Below are 21,409 nucleotides of genomic sequence, written 5' to 3' on the forward strand. Positions count from 1 at the left end.
TTCAACTCACCAGATACTGGAATGCCTGCTTATACAAAACCAATAAGTATATTACATTAGATGTTGCCTAAGCCAATATATTAGGGTGGATTTTGAGAAAAGTATGCTCTAAGCTGTTCTACAGCAAATCACCTTAAAGGCATCTGATGGTATTTCTCAGTTGATCCTGCTACTGGTTTTCATAGCAAGTTCTCATTGCTAGAAGTGACTGTGAGCCCAGTAAGGGCAGAGATTTGCTCACCAACATATCCCAGCACTCAGCCCAGGGTAGGGGCTCAAAGCATATTAACTGAATGAGTGGAAGTTGTCATCTGGCCTCTGGCTGGTTATCTGCCAAAGATATTTTGGCATCACATGGATGAATGGAATAGAAGCCTTCTCTAATCCTCTCCGTCACGAAGATACTATGATCTAGATGATGAGAATATATTTAATGACAGAGCCAACTACTCCAGCAGTAATCAAGGATGAGAAACATATGCCTGCGTGACGCTTTGGCTAGAGGTTTCCCCTGCTCTAATAGAGTTGACTGAGCATCCTTGGCCGTAAGTAGAGCAGATCTTCTCTTACAGAAGAGAAAAGAGAGTTGAGAAACAGGCCCACACATGTGACTGTAGATTGTTTTCTGACAACAGTGTCAAGGTAATTCACTGCATAAACTTATCTTTCAACAAATGGTGCTGGAATTACTATCATATACAAAAAAAAGAATCTCAATCTTTACGTCACAGCATACACTCAAAATGTAACAGCTAAAGTGTAAAGCTTCTATAAGAAAACATAGGAGAAATTCCTTGTGTCCTTGGGTTAGGCAAAATTTCTGAAGATACAAAAAGCATGAACCATAAAAGAAAACTGATAAATCAAAATTTTACATTTTGCTCTTTAAAAGTCACCATTAAGGAAGTGAAAAGGCACAGACTAGAAGAAAATATTTGGCAAACATACATCAGATAAAGGACTTATATCTAGAATCTAAAGAAATCTTACAACTCAAGGAGAAGAGAAACAAGATTTGAATCAACAAAAGATTTGAATAGACACTACACCAGAGTGGATATACGATGACAATAAACTACATGGAAAAATGTTCAAAGCATTAGTTATTACGGAAATGTAAATGTAAACCACAGTGAGATACCACCACGTGCTATCTAGAATGACAATACCAAGAGTTGACAGCTGGACTCTTCACATGTTACTGATGAGAATATAAAATGGTAAAGTCATTTTGGAAAAGAGTTTGATGGTTTCTTTAAAAGTAAACATATATTTACCATGTGACCCAGTAATTCCACTTCCAGAGAAATGAAAACAAATGTCCACTCAAAAAGACTTAATCACAAATGTTCACATTATTCGTAATAGCCAGAAACTGGAAACAATCCAAATGTCTTATCAGTTGGTAAACAAAATGTGGTATGTATGTCCACATAACTGAATACTACTCAGCAATAAAAAGGAATGAATTATTGATAACTACAACAATATGGAATAATCTTAAAAACATCATGCTGAGTGAAAGAAGCCTGACATAAAAAAAGTCCATGTTATATAATCCCATTTATATCAAATTTCTACAAAAGGCAAAGCAATAGTGATGGAAAGATTAGTGGTTGGCTGTGGTGTGGGGGTAGGTACAGGGATTGACTGCAAAGAGGTACTAGGGGATTTTCTACGGTGATTGATGGAATTGTTCTAAAGTGGTGGTGATGGTTGTGCAACTGTATAAACCGCAGCTAAAATGGGTGAATCATGACAAGTAAATTATACAACAATAAAGCTGTTAAAAAAAAAAAAGGTACTTTGAACACTCCTTCTCACAGCACTACGGCCCATGGTGGCTTGTGCACACGAATTTTATTCTATCACGTCTTAGTGCGTTTACTTGTTATTCTTTCTCTGAAGGTGTTCAGGTCCTTGGGAGGGGGGGCTCTACCCACCTTTATATAGAGTAGATCCTATATTTTTTTTCCTTGGGGGCATTTTTTTGAAAGTTCTGAGAGATGTTCATTTTGATCCTACTTTAAAACAAGTTTTCAGTCTATTTTCCACACTGTTTCAAGCAGAACTGAAGTAAGTTTTTTTGGTTTTGTTTTTACTAGGTTTTCAACCAGATGAAGAAATGAGTGAAATCTTCAAGACTGAATTCCAAATGAGATTGCTATGGGGCAGCAAAGGTGCACAAGTCAATCAGACAGAGAGATATGAGAAATTCAACCAGATTTTAACTGCCCTCTCACGTAAATTGGAACCTCCTCCTATAAAGCAGGCAGAGCTTTGACAACTGACTCTCCAGAGAACCTTAGGATATAATTTCAAGCTTATCCAGTTTCTTCTTTGAGAAAGCTTATCATTTGATAAAGTAAAGTAATAATGTGCAAATCTGACAATATACAAGCTTTTAGTATCGACAGGATATTAAACATGTAAATTGCACAGAGCACACTTATTTATGAATTGTTTAAAATTACTACTGATTTTAAAATGAATGATAATTTATTAAGGTAACTATTGCTAATGCTGATCAACAAATTTAAGTGAAGACCCAGCTACACTGGCTGGTTGCTTTCTATTACCGAGGTATTTAACCATTTTAGTTTTAATAATTCCATGTCAGATAAGTGTAAATAGAAGAGTTTAAAAGCATGAAACATTTCAGAAGGTATCAGTTGTATGATATTCTTTAACTAAATATGAAAAATGTAAATAGTCATATGAAAATATATCTTTTTGTGAAACAGCTGTATCCAGTCTCTTTAATATTAAACAATTCATTGTAGTACAATAATTCTACCTCCTACCTTCCTGGGGCACCCTCTTCCCGTGCCACTACATCCTGATTGATGATAGTAAACCAAAATCAATGAGAGTGGTATGGAAATTTTAAGGTTTCTGGCTTAGGGGACAGAGGTGAATACAAGGTAGAGCTGGCTCCAGAAGACCTAGGTTCCAACAACAGCTGTGGTGCTTGCTAGCAGTTGGACTTTGGTCAAGTTAACCTCCTCAAGTCAAGTCCTGTGTGCAGCACAGCGCCTGGTACAAAGTGAGCACCAGATGTTAGTATATTTCATGACATTATTTCACATATTTCAAAATAATTACCTTTTCCTCTAGCTGATAAGTATGAGTTTTCCAGATTTGTTTTCTAGGTTTTTGACTTCCCAAAGGGGATACTTTCTAGTTTATCAGTATCCACCCCAATTTTTTTCTATTGTAGAAAATTTGGAATACAAGACTTTAAAATATAAAATATTAAACTTCTATCATCACTCTGCCACCAACTGTCACTTACCAATTTGCTTTTTCTATTCTAAATAATTTGGGGACCATAGAGAATAGTATTATATCCCACTTTTCTCAAATAAGTTGCAAAAATTTCACCATGACTGACAGCCTTTGAAAAAATATGACTGGTTCCAGAAGTTACACTATAATTTAACCATCACCCTATTATTGGTCATCTTGAATATGCCTGCCAGAACTAAGTACAAGCCTCTCATTGTGGTCTATTTAATAAAATGGAAATATTAGTTTCAAATCCTGGACTCTCTATTTCCATTAATGGGGCCTAGAATCATGAAGCCTTTCTCCCAGTTTTTAAAAGCCATCATTTTTTATTTCCTGAAAAATCCAAAGCACACTTCTACTTCTGGCAATATGGTGGTTCAGATACTCTTAGAAAACCCTCTCACTATAACTAAATTTTCAAAAACATACCTTTTAATGCACTATTAAGCTTGATAGAATGAACTGGAAATCCCCAAGGAACAAGCCTCTCCTCCCCACCTCACCCATCAAAAGGAACAGCAAATTTAAATCGACTCTGTAAGAGGAACTTAAAAACCTGGGTGGCCCTAGAGGCAAATACTGACATCAACTCAGCGATCGGGAGACAGTGTCTTAGCGGAGCTGCACATGAAATGCCTCCATTAAGTAGGGATCCTTAAAGGGTCCCTGTTAATAGGCTGGAAAAGAAATCCATCTGCCAGCAAAGAGAGGTTACCCAGGGAACAGCTACAAGAAGAAAAATAATGATAATGGTCTTTGGTGAGGATTTGGAACTACAAGCCTGTTCTCAAATAGGTCTGGAGTAAAACTCACAAAATTTACAAAACTCAAAACCAAGAAATTGATTTACAGTGGTAACAAACATATACATATATACATACACACATATATACATATATATATATACACACACATATGTGTATATACATATATATAAGACATAAGCAGGGCCTTCCTGGTGCTCAGTGGTTAAGAATCTGCCTGCCAATGCAGGGGACACGGGTTCGAGCCCTGGTCCGGGAAGATCCCGCACGCCGCGGAGCAACTAAGCCCATGCGCCACAACTACTGAGCCTGTGCTCTAGAGCCCGTGAGCCACAACTACTTAAGTCTGTGCGCCTAGAGCCCGTGCTGTGCAACAGAAGCCACTGCAATGAGAAGCCCGCGCATGGCAACGGAGAGGAGCCCCCACTCGCCACAAGCAGAGAAAACCCGCGTACAGCAACAAAGACCCAACAGAGCCAAAAATAAATAAATTTATTTTTTAAAAAAAGCAAAATTAGGGCTTCCCTGGTGGCGCAGTGGTTGGGAGTCCGCCTGCCGATGCAGGGGACACGGGTTCGTGACCCGGTCCGGGAGGATCCCACATGCCGCAGAGCAGCTGGGCCCGTGAGCCATGGCCGCTGGGCCTGCGCGTCCGGAGCCTGTGCTCCGCGGTGGGAGAGGCCACAACAGTGAGAGGCCCGCGTACCACACACAAAAAAAAAAATTAAAAAAAAACACACAAGCAGAAGCAGTGCCATGAAAAATAAAATGCTGGGGGAAAAAAGATTTAGAACCCCAACACCTTCAGATGCTGGAATTACCATATTTTGAATGCAAAGCACTCATGTATGGATGTGTATAAAGAAAACATGAACTCAAACAGGAAATGAGTATTAAAAATGATCAGAGTTTAAGAGAAACTAAATATACCCTTTAGAAATGTATAATAATGAAATCAAAAACCCAATGGATGCTAATAATAAACAGAAGATTAGATCCAACTGAAGCTTTAAATGAACACAAAGACATATCTGAAGACCATGCCCAGAATACAGCAGAAATAAGAACAGGAAAAACAGAAGAGAAAGATTAAAAGAGTTAAATGATTTGAAATAGAAGGACCCAATGCATCTCAGCAGAGCTCAAGAAGGAAAGGGAGGTGGGGAGGAAGGAATTCATCCAGAAGAAAGGTCTGAGATTTAAGAAGGATTGGTGAGCAGAGAAACTGCTAAACTTAGAGGTGTATCCAGACAAACACTAAAAATAGTATCTACTATGTGATGTTAAAAAGTCAATTAAAACAGTAGCACAAACCAGGAGTGGGGTGATCAGTTACTAGAGTTCTGATAAAGTGTTATTCTTTTAGTCAGTAGAAGGATTAAGATACTGATTAGCTTTAAGTTTTAAGTAAGTATGCAAAATATCAAGGTTAAATACTACAAGAACAGAAATTACAAAGTTTCAAACTAGTAGAGGAAAAAAATGGAGAATACAAACAAAAAATATGAGACATTGAAAAGTGAAATGAATAGCAGCACAAAGATGGCAGAAGTAAGTCCGAACTCATCCACAGTCATTATAAATGTAAACAGACTGAACCCTCCAGTTAAAAGTCAGAGATGACCAACTAAATTTAAAACAAAACCACCTGGACTTCCCTGGTGGTGCAGTGGTTCAGGATCCACCTGCCAATGCAGGGGACATGGGTTCGAGGCCTGGTCCGGGAAGATCCCACATGCCACGGAGCAATACAGCCTGTGTGCCACAACTACTGAGCCTGCGCTCCACAGCCCACGAGCTACAACTACTGAGCCCACGAGCCACAACTACTGAAGCCCGTGTGCCTAGAGCCTGCGCTCCGCAACAAAGGGAAGCCACTGCAATGAGAAGCACGCGCACCACAACGAAGAGTAGCCCCCGCTCGCCGCAACTAGAGAAAGCCCCCGTGCAGCGACGACCCAACACAGCCAAAAATAAAATAATTTTTTTAAAATCTTATACTATTTACAAGAGACATAAAGCATAAAAATACACAGAAATTGAAAATTCTTTTAAAAAGGTCAGGATAATTATGAGAGAGGGAACAGGGTATAATTTGTGAGAGGGATGTGGTGGGTTTCTGAGGTGCTGGTAATGCTTTATTGCCTGACTCAAAAGTTATTGACTTTCTAATAACTTAAGCTGTACATTTATGTTTTATACATTTTCTGAATATTTTATAATAACACGTTAAAACATTTTTAAAAATATGATACCTAGGTATATTTGTAACAAAATATGAACTTGGTGAAAAAATTTTTTAACTTTATTCTAAAAAATCTGAAAACCACTGAAAAGTAGTAAACGAAGGAACCATGCTCATAAAACTAGAATATTCAGTATTAAAAGATATTAGTTCTTAAAACGATCTATAAGCTCAATGCACTCAATGCATTTGAGTGCTCAATGCAATCCCACTCAAAATTCAATACAACTTTTCAAGCTAACTTGATAAGCTTTTCCTAAAACTTTAATGGCAAGGAAGTCAAGACCATCCTGGGAAAATAAGACGGGGGGAGAGGGGAATCTGTTCTATCAAATATAAGCTCATGATTAAGTTACAGTAATCAAGAAACTATCATTAGAAATTTGACATATGACAGGAGTAACATTGCCCATCAGTGGAGGAAAGGATGATTTTTTAAAATAAATAATTCTTGAACAACTGGTTAAGCAAATGAAGGCGGGGGGGGGGGGGGATGTTCCTTACTTTATATCATACACCGAAATAAAATCTAGATGAATTAAGATCCCACATGTGAAAGGCAAAACCATAACACTTTTAGAAAAAAATACAGAATATCTTTTTTACTTTGAATGAAGAATTTCTTAAACTAGATAGGAAAGCATTAAATATGAAAGATTGATCAATCTACATTAAAATGAACTTCTATTCATCAAAAGATATCATAGATAAATTGAAAGAACTGAAAGATGGTATCAGCAACACATAAAAATAACAAAGTATTAGTATGGTAGGCAGCCTCCAAGATGGCCCCAGATGTTCCCTGCCACCTGATGTTGACATCCTTGTGTTGTATACCAGGGTTGGTTTGCATCACCAAGTACACAGAAGTAATGGTATTCACATCTGAGATTAGGTTATAAAAGACTGCAGATTCCATCCTGAGTTTTTCTCTCTTGGATCACTCATTGAAGGAAGCAAGATGCCACACTGTGAACACCCCTATGAAGAGGTCCACAGGGCCTGCCAACAATCATGTGAATGATCCTGGAAGTGGACTCTCCAGTCTGAGTCAAAGCTTTGAAATGATTGCAATCCTGGCCAACACCTTGACTGCAACCTCCTGAGAAACTCTGAGCCAGAGTCACCAGCTATGTTACACAGCAAGAGATAACTAATACTATTAGCATCTTTAATACATAAAGAACTCCCATGAATATATACGGAAAGACACCAACCAAAGAATAAAATGGGCAAAAGATATAAACAGGCTTTTCACAGAAGAGGAAACACAAATGGTAAATATGACAAGATGTTCAACTTCATCAATAGTCAGGAAAAAGCAAATTAAGATTATAATGAAATGCTATTTTACATCCATTGAACTGTAAAAAAAAAGAAAAAAAATTTTAAAGTCTTACTCCTAAATTGTTGGTCAGGATATGGAGAATAAATAACCCTTATACACAACTTGTAGGTATGTAAAAATGTTATAATCACTTTAAGGGGAAAATGCGGCATTACCGTTTTAAATTTAAGATAAATATAACCCATAACTTAGCAATTCCTCTCCTAGGTATAGATCTTAGAGAAACTCTTGTATCAGTAAACATGCACATGGATGTGCATAAGAGAGCATTGTTCATACTAGCAAAATTCAGGAAATAGCCCAAATGCCTATCAACAGGAGAATGGATAAATTCTGTATATGTATATAATGGAATACTGTACGCAGTAAAATGAACTATGCATAAACATGGGTAAATCTTAGAATACTGTTGAGTGAAAAAAGCAACTCTCAGAAGATACCATGCAATATGCAAAATATTTAACAAGTGGGATATTAATAATACATAAATCATGAATTAATGTACAAATCAATGTGCAAATCAAGTAAAATAATCCCCTTTATTCTTTAAACTACATAACACTGTTTATCAAGTGATGAAAGTGGCATAATTCATCACTAATAACTTCCAAATAATTTGATTAAATAGTTGAGTTGGTATAATTTTTTGCTCGACATGGCTGCCATCAGCTGATCAATGCCTCCATGATTTAACACAGGGCTGCAAACTCTTCCAATGACTTCCCCGTTTCAGTTGCTAGTTATTAACTTACTAATGTGTTGTCTGGCACCTGGAGAGAGAGGACATGCAGCTGATCCTCATCTCATCTCATTGGACAGAATACCATCTGGATGCAGGCTGTATGCCAAGAGACAGTGGCAGGAGCACCCCGCTAGAGGAAAGAGAGTAGAGAATGTGAGGAAGAGGGAGCAAGTTGGGTGTGGATTGATGATCCTGGTTGCCACAACTGGGAGCTTGTGTTTTATGTCTGTCTCATTCCACACCCAAGGCTGTGTCCCCCACATTGGCCGACTAAGAAATAAGCAATGGCTGGGTGGTGCCAGTCATAATTTAGGACAAAGGCAGAAGGAGAAAGCGGGGAGAATAAAAATAAACTGAGCCAGTCTACTGGGGCTTCTGCAGGCCCTGAGACCAAGCAGTTTGGTCTGCCCAGGCAAGTGAGAGTAAAGTTGAACTTTTAGAGGTTAAGAGAGTGGACACTGTGATACTCCTGTCTGAGACCAGCCAGGGGAGCAGCAGTTGTGATGTCACTTAGCATACTCTTCTGGGTATTAAACAAAGGCTGGTAGTTTCCCTCTCCTCATACCTCTTCAATGAACAAGGCAGGCTACCCTCCACCACAAAATAAGTTGCCAAATAAAACAAAATGTTAAAAAAAAAAAAAAATCTAAAGGGCCATTACTGCACCACAAGGGGCTATGTCCCCAAACACCAGTGTCTACCCACACTCCCTTCCAGTCTCCCAAGCTGCTACCAGAGCTTCGATGCGTCTCCTCCCCTTGAGCAAGATGAGGCATTTCTTTGGAGGAGGAACAGAGGAGGTCTTCCTCAGCTTAGTTGTCCAGGGCTTACAAAGGGCTTACGAAACCAAGGGTTTATGAAACCAAGAAGATTCCCCAACACCTGAAATAATAGTATATCTACAGTAAGCCCTTTGACTTTGTCCCCAGTGCTCAAACCAGAAATGCATCAGTGTCATGTGTGATTTCTGAGATAAACCACATGTAGTGAAACTTATACAACTAACTACAGTTTTACTACTTTTCAGAATTATTTTTTACCCACCAGTAAGGAAATATTTCTACAGCATTAACTGTGGCTATATCAGTGTGCACTGGCTGAATATGAGCCCTGCTCATAACAGAGTATAAAACCATCTTTACAGAGCTCAAAAACATGGAAAGCTCATCAGGTTTAGAAAAAGATATCCATGTGATAAAAATGAAGAAAAAACAATAAACATAAAACTCAGGATAATGGTTATCTTTGAAGGAGATGGAGAGGATAATTTTCTATTTCTTAAGTTGACAGATTTATGTTTATTTTACAATGGTTCATAATATACATATGTTTTCTACAAGAAGTTCTCCTCAGAGGTGACATTTCGGGTCTACCAAATCAGCTTGTTGCAAGCTCCTACTCTCTACAACAATGCTCTCACAATCTTATAAAAATGAGTATGAAATCTTGTCAATTACTGAAATTGTGCTGAAATCAGGACAATTACGTCTGTAGAATTTCCCATTTGTATCTAAAGAAAGGAATGAGGCTAACTAGACATGACTTATTCTTAGGACCTAGGTCAGTTGCCCATTACATTTTCTCTTAAATGCTGACAAAATTATCTAGCACTTTTAAGAGTTGTCAAACTTCCCAGAACTTACTCTTCAAAATCTATATTTTCCAATGGGCAGAAGGCCTAAATAGACATTTCTCCAAAGACATACAGGTGGCCAACAGGCACATGAAAAGATGCTCAGCATCACTAATTATTAAATGCAAATCAAAACTACAATGAGGTACCACCTCACACCCATCAAAACAGCCATAATTTTTTTTAAAAAATCTACAAATAACAAATGCTGGAGAGGGTGTGGAGAAAAGGGAAGCCTCCCACGTTGTTGGTGGGAACGTAAATTGATGCAGCCACTATGGAGAATAGTATGGCAGTCCCTCAACAAACTAAAAATAGAGTTGCCATATGATCCAGCAATCTCACTTCTGGGCATATATCCAGATAAAACTATAATTCAAAAAGATACATGCACCCCTATGTTCATAGCAGCACTATTCACAACAGCCAAGACATGGAAGCAACCTAAATGTCCATCAACAGAGGAATAAAGAAGATGTACATCTATACAAATGGAATAATACTCAGTCATAAAAAACTGAAATAATGCCATTTGCAGCAACATGGATGGACCTAGAGATTATCATACTAAGTGAAGTCAGAAAGAGAAAGACAAATACCATATATCACTTACATATGGAATCTAAAATATGACACAAATGAACTTATTATCTATGAAACAGACTCAGAGACACAGAGAACAGACTTGTGTTGCCAAAGGAAGAGGGGGGTGAAGGAAGGATGGACTGGGAGTTTGGGATTAGCAGATGCAAACTTACAGAATGGATAAACAACAGGGTCCTACTGCATAGCACAGGGAACTATATTCAATATCCTGTGATAAACCATAATGGAAAAGAATTTTTAAAACAATGTATATATATACGTATAACTGAATCACTGTGCTGTACAGGAGAAATTAATGCAACATTGTAAATCAACCACATTACCATAAAACAAATTTTTTTTTAAATGTGTATTTTCCCATCCCCCTATCTTTTGGCATCTCTTATATTTTCCATAGTTTCTTAGATTACAGACAGTGACTATACTCAGGAATATATTTGATCCCAGGTATATGAGCTCATTGAAATAGGCTTGGTGGGTTTTTTTAGTTTTTTTTTCACCTGCACTAATACGTTCTTCACAAAGAAAACCTATTCTTTTCAACAAGCCTGAAGATCCTTTTCCTTTCACTGTTTCCTTAATACTGTTATGAGGATGTTATCTTTCTCTACCAAGTACGATTTGACTTCCCTGATCTTGGTTTAGACAGTAAAAGTCCTTTTCATTGTTGAGTTTTTTGGTTGACACTGTTTTCCTGCTGTTTTGTTTTGTGTGTCCCTACTTCCAAGCTTGGCGTGGATCTCTAAATTTTCATCTCAACAGTTGCAACCTTTCATTGTTCAGAATAAAACCCTGAGTTTTATTCCCTTTTAGGGTTTCTAGAAGTTACTAGTCATAGTTTCAGATTTGCTCTTTTAAAAAGGTTAATCTTCTGAAACTAAGACTTCCTGAAATCACTGATGTGACACTAATTGTGGCAAATATTCTCTTTCCATGTTTTGAAATGCGATGAAGACACAGGTGCTCTCTCTGACTGATAGGAACTCAAGCAGAAGCACAGGAAATGCTGACCAACCTGAGGCTAGATCAATCTATGTAGTATACGGAAAGTTCCTATGGATGCAGAGGCTAAGATGGTGTAAAAGCAAAGTCTGTGTAACATAGCTACTGTAGAACAAAGATTAAAATATACAAATTATTACCTTAACTTAAATTCACTGTAAAGAAAGTTAACTTCTTTTTCCTTTAAGAAAGCTTGAGAGAAACTAAAACTAGAATAAAATTTTCAAAACTGCTTTACAAAAATTGTTGCCCAACACAGATGCTTCCATTTGTGGAACCTGGTCATCTACTTTGTATTACCTGGAACTTAGCATATTCAAGAACAAAACCATTATATCTCTTTAGTTCACACAGCAGTAAGAGATAATACTATACACCTTAACTGACCATGAAAAGATTATTTTATTCCATGAAAATATTCTCAACAGAGAACACTATCTTAAACAAAGCATTTACATTAAGAAATCAACATGTGCACAAAAAGAGTAAAAATTACTGAAAAAATTAAAGACTTCTTTTGGACAATTCACATATTCAAATTTAAGAATGATTTAAACTGTGCAAGTACAAATGTCTTTCCTATTGTAATAACCCATACACAGGTTGCACTATTCCACGTGAGGGAACTTGCCTCCTACGGAAGCAAATCCTGCTTTAAGAAAAACAAACAGTAGCTTGAAAAGAACAGTTAGTCCTCACAAGAAAGCCTTAAACTTTGCCCTCTGTGGCTGTTGCCAAAAAGCACAAGCACCTCAGGCTTTGTACAGAAGACAAACACAGCCAGCTCAGGTTTCCTCTTCATTGCTAACCTTTAAAATAAAAATAGCACTGGATCTGAAAACTACTTTATGTAGTCTGTCAGTACTGAATAATGTCACTTTATATAAATAACCCTGTAACGAGATTTAAAATCTAAAACTTCATAGTTTACTAGCCTTAAAGGTAATACACTATCATGTCAGCTGTGTAATGGGAGTACTTGATCTTACGAAGGCATCGACTTTCACACAATTGTCATTCAGCTTTAGTATAACTGGTAGTACGATTCAAATAACACTGGGAAAAATTATTAAAGCAGTCACACAGTTTCTAAAATATCGCTTGAAATCCAACAATACACAGACCATTTCACGTTCTTTCTTCCTTCAAAACAGTAAAGAACCAAATTAATGAAGCTTCCATGTTACAAATATCCCCCCACCCCCACCCACCTCCCCATTAAATGCCACTAAGAAATTAGTTAAGATACAAGTCATTAACAGAATCACAAATGCGAGGGAGGACAACATGAGCAACATGAGCATAGGGGCACTGATGATAATTATATTTACAAGTATAAACATACAGAAACTCCCATTTTACAAGGAAAAGTGCACATAGATCATTACAAAGTTTCACTAAATTGTATGTGGTTCAAATAAAATCATCACTTGGAAACAGACTATCATTGTAATAATTAAGTGAGAAAACAGTAACCCCAAATTGAAAGACAATGGGAGGGAGGTCCATAAAACTTCTCATAAAAACACTAAGTAAAATGGACTCAGACATGTCTTTAGTTTGATGCGTAAATTTGAAGATGCACCAACAAACATGGTAGAGCTCTAAAAGCCACCTACCGAGGTTGTATCGGCAGCTATAGCAGCACTGCCGAGTCAATGGAGGTCGCACTGAGCTGACACATAAAGCCCTTTGTGGGATACTGTAGTGGTAGTGTTGGCAATCAGCAGATTTAGGCACTCTAGTTTAAGGCAGCGTTTGAATGGAAGCAGCTGACTTCTGACAACAGTCCTTTGTCTTGAGGTGGTGAGTATCTTCTGTGTTTATTATGCCAGGATTTCAGTGCTGACTATAGATTCTTCCCAGACTGAGGTGCTGAAGATGTATCATGTTTCAAAGAGTTCTTTCAGCTGGGCTGTAGGCTAGAGCAGAGATGTTTTTTCTTCTGATCATAAATACTTCAGGTTCACAAACTGCTTCTTCATAATGCCAAAACTGGAATGTTTTGCAGTGGGGAAGTTATAGCAGCGTACACAAATACTAGGATGGACACATTAGTGCTGGAGATGTTTGACAAAGTGATTTGCACTACAAATGTAAAACAAAACAAAGGTTTTGACAAGAACAAGGGATTATAAAGACATGCCTGAAAAATCTAAACCCGATCACTCTAGACATGCAACAGGATGTTAAGCAAGCACAGAGGTGACGCAGGCAGACACTGACAAATGGCAAGGATTCTAACAGACAATGGGTCTAAAAGCCAATTAAACAGAGCTGCGATGGACAGTCCTGTTGGGACAGTCAAAAATGGCAAGGATTCTAACAGACAATGTGTCTAAAAGCCAATTAAAAGAGCTGCAATGGACAGTCCTGTTGGGACAGTCAGATATGACAAACTTAAGGACAGCTCTGCATTCTTTCCGATTTGGATATCAGTAAAATAAATGGAAAAAAAAAAAGGTTAGCCATTGTTGGCTTTTTTCCTTTATGTGAATAACTGTAATTGACAAGTTTAAGGGTTGGTATTACAATGATTTTTTTAAACAATGTACGGAAATGCTAATGAAGTTAGTAAAAAAATAATCATGTCTGCATGCACTCATGCAACTTGCTTCTCTCACTCTCTCTGAGCCTGACAACTCTAATACCCTCCCCCCAAAAGCAGCTGCATGTAACCTCCTTCAACATCTTGCCCATTTCCTCAGAAACCCTCTTCAGGAACCTGCAGTCCAGGAGGAAAAAGAAAAGAACAATTACTGAAGACCTTTGGTAAGACCAAAAGGAGTGTTCAGTTTAAAGTGTCCATCCCAAATGTCTCTAAAATCATTTTATAGTCAGCTATAGTCAGCTATTAAAAACACCAAAACATGTTGGAACATGAGCAAAATTAAGGACCAGTCTCTTAACTGCTTCCTCACTTTGCTCCCCTACACAACTAGCACTGCTATCAATGTCTTGATTATACAGTGTTTCCAACAAATGCTTATTAAAATTGGAAAAAAAACTCCTAATAATTGACGATTCAGCTAAAATGAGGAAATGCCCTCAGTGATGGCAGAGATATATTCCTCCAACCCAGTTAGTGAAAAAAGTCATTTTTTCTTTCAAGCAAAATTTGCCAGTACTTCTCCTCCATGCAAGATTTCCTCTTAGTTTATTTAGAATCCACTTTCCTATGTATAATTGCTAAATGCTAGTATCACTAAAGTGGTATTTCTCAAAAGACATTTAAAGATGAAAAATACAAGCATTAATTTAGAAGAAAGCTTGTACATTATTGAAAATTACTAGAAAACCTGAAAATATCCTTGGGTCTCAAAAGAAAGCCATTTTATTCACTTAAAGAGCAAGACCAGGCCTGTTTATTTTGCACGTCTCTTGATTAGCCTACTACTAAAACAGATTATGTGATAGGTGCCTGTTTTCTTCCTTTAGGAAACTGAAGTTGAGAATAAGGACAAAAATGAAAATGATTACATTTGTATTTTATCCAATTAGCCAACTATTATTACATTTTTCCTAGAAACTGTAGCTACAATTTCAAACCCCTAGACCAAACCACTCTTTTGGGCATCAGCTTTTTATAGCAAGCATTTCAGAGCAGTTTTACTTGAGTTCACTACAATCACTGTGTTTCCTGAAGCAAAGTGTAGAGGGGTAGGGAGCTTTCTATCCCTACCCCTCTACAGGATGGATTCCTGCCCAGTAGATTAAATTTTATGATTTATAAGGCAGAAAAACACAAATCCTTCACACAGACTTAAGCAGGACATAAAGCAAAAGGCATCAATTAAGCTTCACACCAACATCACTCAAATGGTAAAGCGTCATGAGAACAGTTTCTTGTAATAGTCACATCTCTAAGATCGAGCCTACACTCAGCTCACACAGTGAACAATAAATCTTGGATGCCCTTTCAGCTTTCTTATGTTTTCCCACCCATTGACTGTGTTTTCATTTTGTTATCATTCCTATGTCACACATGTTACAAAGCTGCCGGGTTAGTTAGATGTAAGTTACTGCACCTTTACTGTTTTTCTCTAGAGTTACATCTATGTATGATGTGGGAACGTAGCCTTCTTCACCATTCTGTCTCCGAGCTCTTGTCCATCCATCACCCTTGTCCTCCTCAATAATGTATAGAACTTCACCTTCTTTCATTGCCAGAGTACCTTCATTATGTCCTAAATGAGCACAAGCATAATTTAAGTATAGCAATAATTTTGAATAAAAGTTACAAATACAACAAAAACCAACGTGGAACCCTACTAGATTTCAATGTAATAGAACTATGAGCCCACTGACTCTCATTACCAACACCTCTATGATGCTTTGTAGTTTACCCAACAGTTTCATATACTTACCTCATTTGAACTGCACAATAACCCGTGAGGCTGGCATTAACAGCAGCACCATGTAACAGATGTATCTGAGCTACAACAACACTGTATGATTTGACAGGGTATGCTAACTCCTATTTCACTACTCCAAGTCCTTCCCCAAATCTGAGTGGCACTGTTATCTAGAAAATTCATGAAGTTCAAAATAGTAACAAGACAGGAAAGAATATAATTTGAGGAGAGAGCAGAGAAAAATACAGGTCCATCTCTGGTGATGGTAGAAGCAGAATGATCATAGCCACAAACTTCCTTCAAAACTTCATCAGCCTCAGGCCTCTCTTTCTTCCCAATCCCTCAACCATTCCCAACCTACTTAGCAGTAACAGTTTTCACAAATGAATATTTGTTTAACATACACTAAATCCTTCCCTTACTCTCTGTAGCAAATTATAGCAAGATCTTATTTAATACTATTTTCTCAGAATGAGCAGCAACTAAAAACTACTCAATTTAAAAACCAAAACAATGGATGGGTAGGGAAGGGCCTTAAATTCATACACCATTTTATAACAACTTCTTTGTAAGGGTGTTACTCTGCTCCTCTGTGAAATGAAGAAAACGATTTTTCAAAGTCCAAGAGAGGGAAGGGTAACTAAAAACCTGTAAGAGAGGGCCACAATGCCTTCCTCCCCTTATAGAGTCTCTTCTCCAACTATCACAGGGGGAAGGATGGCAGCATAGTCAGAAGCTACCACGTTTCCTCCTTCCCTCACCTGAAAATATGGCCTACAGGGTCAGCATATGGTGGTGGCACTCAGCTATGCCATTTGCCTGGTACTTGCCGCTCAATGTTAGCAAGTTACAAGGAAGAGCCTGAAGTGATATTTACCAGCCTTCCACTTTCTGGGTTGAGCTACATGCTCAAGCGGCTTCAACTTTGATGAGTACATCAAAGTTGGGAAATTCTGTATCAACCAAAGTTGATAATAATAATCTTTATTAGGATGCTGATAACATAGGTAATTTTCTTTCAATGTCATGTACGGAAGAAAAATCTCTATACCTGCAATGTAGTTAAAACAAAAATATTCACACTAATGAACTGGGATTATAATTTTCTGCCACTTACAGTTTTCTTATTTAGCTATAAGGACACTACAGTGCATGACTCTGTATGTAGACTTTAAGGAACCAATTTTATCAATTACAGTGTAAAGAAAATCATACCATCGAAAGGGTAGATAGCTTTGCAGTGTCCAATAGCAGGCAAGGGATCGTCATCTTCAAACTCATCATCAAACTCACTGTGGTGACCATGCTGTTGGGGTGGCCCACGGACTTCTTGGTTTGCATCATCAGTATAGCTTCCCTCAGGGCTATGAAACAAAATTATCTCTAATCAAGTACATGGGAACTTTTTATATTGCCTACAAGTTGATCTCCTCAGGATCAATTCAGAGAATCAAATAACCATGACACAGTTCCAAATTAAGTCTTCATTTTCTTAAATGTTGAAATGTGTGTGTGTGTGTGTGTGTGTGTGTGTGGCTTCTAATTCAAAATGCTTTTGTTGAATTTCCTGAAATTAAAAATTAAAAGATTACAATGTTCTAGGCACATAACATGTATTCAGTGAGTATGTCTCATTATCACTGGGTCCAGAGATAAAATGGAAAAATGTCATGGACATTTGGTTTTTATCATCCTGGATTCATCACCCCCTCTTTTTTCAAGAAAACCCTAAAATTTCTTAGGGAACCCACCCAGACCCATGTTCAGTTCACAGGCTTCAGGTACAGTTGCTCTGTCCTGGTTGCAGAGGGTCCATCTTAGCACAGAACTTGTATGACCAGAGTGAATAGTTCACTAGTAGGCGTGTAACCCAGTAAGATATGAGAGATACACAAAGACTTTTGCTTGGGACTGTTCAGAGAAGCTCCCTTCCTTTTCCACTGGACGTGAACCTGGAGAAATATGAGCTTAAGAGCTTTGGAAGATCACCATGTAGAGCCTTTAAATGAAGCCAACACAGTGTAAGGCAAAACTGGAAGGTGGAGAGAAATGGAGTACTGAAGATATCATCTGAGTTCCTAGATCAAGCTCTCCCTGAAGTCAGCCAATAAAATCCCTTTTCAGTTTAAGCCAGTATGGGTAGAGTATTCATCCTGTCACTGAAAACCAAAAGACTCCTAACAAAATTAATTTCCAATTAATCACGTTAAGAGGAAAGTTAGTAACTAAGAAAATCCCAGAAAGCAGGTAATCCAAAGGCATTTTTCTGTAAATTTTTACTTCAAAAAGAGAAAAAATGTTGATTTTGCTAAAGAATCAAATGACTGAATAATATTTTCATAATTTGCATGATGAGATTTAGCAGTACTTTCAGTATGCCTGGAAGCCAAGTTCTTAATAACACAAACCAGAGGGACTAGATTATTTTAATCTAGGGTTTACCTAATAACAAAAACCAGTGTATTTGTGACTATCTCTTGATATATTAAGGATATATACTCTTTCAAAAAGTGATAATGGAGAGGAAGAGAAGGAGAAATTAACATCTGTCAAGCACATACTAGCACAGGTATTTTACTAGTAGGCGCTTTATGTACGTTATTTCAGTGGTCCCCAACCTTTTTGGCACCAGGGACCGGTTTCGTGGAAGACAATTTATCCAGGGACCGGGGTGGGCGTGGGGGGACGGGATGGTTCAGGTGGTAATGAGAGTGATGGGGGTGGCAGATGAAGCGTCACTCACCAGCCCACCCGCCGCTCACCTCCTGCTGTGCGCCACCCCTGCAGTTGGGGACCCCTACATTATTTCATTCATTACTAATAACCCTGTATGACAGGTATTTTAATCTTTATTTTATATTTTAGGAAGCTGAGACTCAGGGAGCATTAAAAATGAACTGCTAAATGTGGAGGGGAGGGATAAATCAGGATCTTGGGATTAACATACACACACTACTATATATAAGAAAGATAACCAACAAAGACCCACTATGTAGCACAGAGGACTCTATTCAATATTCTGTGATAACCTATATGAGAAAAAAATCTGAGAATGAATATATGTATAACTGAATCACTTTGCTGTACACCTGAAACACACCGTAAATCAACTATAATCCAATAAAATTTTTTAAAAAATGAATTTGCTCAAATTACAACGTAATTAGGTAGTAAACCAATATTTGATACTAGATCTCTCAAATTGTTCTCTAAGGTGAATCCAAATTTGTTGGATTTTATTATGAGGGGGAAAAAAACCATTTACCCAAAGGGAGAGAATGTCACAAATGGTATGAAAACATGGAAATTTAGTAAAATGCCTTTTGGAATCTCTGATCCAATTTAACAATATGAATTTTTTTCCTTCACAAAACTCTGAGTAATTTGACAGTTAAATTTTTCTTCGGCATAAGCTACCCAACTCCATCTAAACCTAAAGGCAATCTTCCCAGGCCTGGGGAGCCTATGCCTCTAGACCACAGCTCCCAGAATTTTCCAAGTTCCTACCTCTCTGTTTGTAGACGCATTACAAACTAGAACTGAGCAGCAATATGAAATTTCATACTTCACCTGTAGCTATTATAAAGAAACAGAAAATTATTTAGGTTCAAAGATTGAGTTATTAAAAGCCAAACTTGTAGGAAAAAAGAGAACTGTATGAAGTTTAGGACAAAACAGTGAGAAAAGTTTGGGGTAAAAGGAGGAAATACAAATAAAATGCAAAAAATAACCTTTCTCGTCCCTGTGTTACAAGGTGATTTATGTCACTGCTATGTCTTCTGTCTCCTCTTCCACCTGTTTTGCCTTCAACTTCAGACAGCCAAGCCTTAGGGAAAAAACAAAACTGAGCTCAATAAATATATATATATATGTTTTAATTTATTTACTTTTTGTTTTATTTTCTATTTTTGACTGTGTTGGGTCTTCGTTGCTGCACGTGGGCTTTCTCTAGTTGCAGCGAGTGGGGGCTACTCTTCGTTGTGGTGTGCGGGCTTCTCATTGCGGTGGCTTCTTTTGTTGCGGAGCACAGGCTCTAGGCGCGTGGGCTTCAGTACTTGTGGCTCACGGGCTCTAGAGCGCAGCCTCAGTAGTTGTGGCACACGGGCTTAGCTGCTCTGAGGCATGTGGGATCTTCCCGGACCAGGGCTCGAACCTGTGTCCCCCTCATTGGCAGGCGGATTCTTAACCACTGCACCACCAAGGAAGCCCAATGTACATATTTTAAAGCTCATAAAATATTCTACATTTAAAATGTGCTTTGGGTCTTTATAATTATGTAATTCTTAGAGAAGGGAAACCTTTATTTCAATTTGGTCAATGATCAACTTGATAGCTGATTAAAAACATAGTACGTTTAGTTTTACATAAAGTTTTAAATAAGGTAAAAAACTTCAACGAGGGATTAATTCTAAAGATTATGATACCTGAACTTCCCTGGTGGCGCAGTGGTTAAGAAGCTACCTGCCAATGCAGGGGACACAGGTTCGATCCCTGGTCCATGAAGAGCCCACATGCCACAGAGCAACTAAGCCCATGCACCACAACTACTGATCCTGCGCTCTAGAGCCCATGAGCCACAACTACTGAGCCCGCACGCCACAACTACTGAAGCCCATGTGCCCTAGAACCTGCACGTTGCAACTACTGAGCCAACGCGCTGCAATTACTGAAGCCTATGTGCTCTAGGGCCCGCATGCTGCAACTACTGAGCGCGCATGCTGTAACTACTGAAGTCTGCGCCTACAGCCCGTGCTCCGCAGAAAGAGAAGCCACCGCAATGAGAAGCCCACGCACGGCAACAAAGAGTATCCCCCACGCACCACAACTAGAGAAAACCCTCGCGCAGCAACAAAGACGCAACTCAGCCAAAAGAAAAAGAAACAGAAAAAAAAAAGAAAGATTATGATACCTTACTTTTAGATCATAAACTCTAAAATAAAATATTTGAAGATAATTCTAGTAAAACCCAATCTATCATAATGAAGTTTATAAAAATGAACTTATCTTAGACAACTGCTAAATAACAAATCTACCTCATTCTTGTGGATTTCCATTCGCAGGCGGTCAATGTTATTCATGGTCTCTGCTAATTTAGGCTGCAAACTCCCTGGGTCCCCCATTTGTGGATTTTTCTCATATACATCTTTCATCTTGTTGAGTGCTTCTCTGAAAATGAGCAGGAAGACATAAAATTAAACATTTACTTTACATGTTCCCAGATAAAAGAGTTTCATTTGATTCTGGGGACTCACAGGCAGCCTAATCGTAAAAGTCATATCTCTTTAACTTTAATCAAACATTACCTGATTGAAAATAATCTGCACGAAGCTGATCATGTATATAGTTAGTAATTTATGGAGGCAGTCTTTTAAAACATTTAGAATTAAAAAAAAATGATTTCATTTCTCATTTCTTGCTTCCTA

The 21,409-nt window shown here is 38.0% G+C and overlaps 2 protein-coding genes across 11 annotated transcripts in view; one reads left to right on the plus strand and one right to left on the minus strand.

The window, feature by feature from the left end:
• The window catches only part of BCAR3 (BCAR3 adaptor protein, NSP family member), a 153,156-nt gene extending 150,365 nt beyond the window's left edge, over nucleotides 1-2,791 (plus strand). For 5 of the 7 annotated variants that reach the window (XM_029229526.1, XM_029229527.1, XM_029229528.1 and 2 more), the window contains one exon: nucleotides 2,106-2,744. In XM_029229526.1, coding sequence (XP_029085359.1) covers nucleotides 2,106-2,284 — 179 coding nt within the window. In that variant the 3' untranslated portion in view covers nucleotides 2,285-2,744. Of the gene's footprint in view, nucleotides 1-2,105 lie in introns of all 7 variants that reach the window. The other 2 variants (XM_029229529.1, XM_029229530.1) reach the window with 2 other exon arrangements.
• A 9,225-nt stretch (nucleotides 2,792-12,016) lies between these two features.
• Nucleotides 12,017-21,409, minus strand: part of FNBP1L (formin binding protein 1 like) — a 118,189-nt gene continuing 108,796 nt past the window's right edge. For 3 of the 4 annotated variants that reach the window (XM_029229534.1, XM_029229532.1, XM_029229535.1), the window contains 4 exons: nucleotides 21,020-21,152; nucleotides 19,718-19,812; nucleotides 17,202-17,350; nucleotides 12,017-15,818 (listed from right to left, as the gene is read on the minus strand). In XM_029229534.1, coding sequence (XP_029085367.1) covers nucleotides 15,640-15,818; nucleotides 17,202-17,350; nucleotides 19,718-19,812; nucleotides 21,020-21,152 — 556 coding nt within the window. In that variant the 3' untranslated portion in view covers nucleotides 12,017-15,639. The remainder of the gene's footprint in view (nucleotides 15,819-17,201; nucleotides 17,351-19,717; nucleotides 19,813-21,019; nucleotides 21,153-21,409) is intronic. The other variant, XM_029229533.1, reaches the window with a different exon arrangement.

Source organism: Monodon monoceros, unplaced genomic scaffold (assembly GCF_005190385.1).
Source record: "Monodon monoceros isolate NGI ecotype Baffin Bay Population unplaced genomic scaffold, NGI_Narwhal_1 Super_Scaffold_18, whole genome shotgun sequence".
In the NCBI taxonomy this organism is placed as follows: domain Eukaryota; kingdom Metazoa; phylum Chordata; class Mammalia; order Artiodactyla; family Monodontidae; genus Monodon; species Monodon monoceros.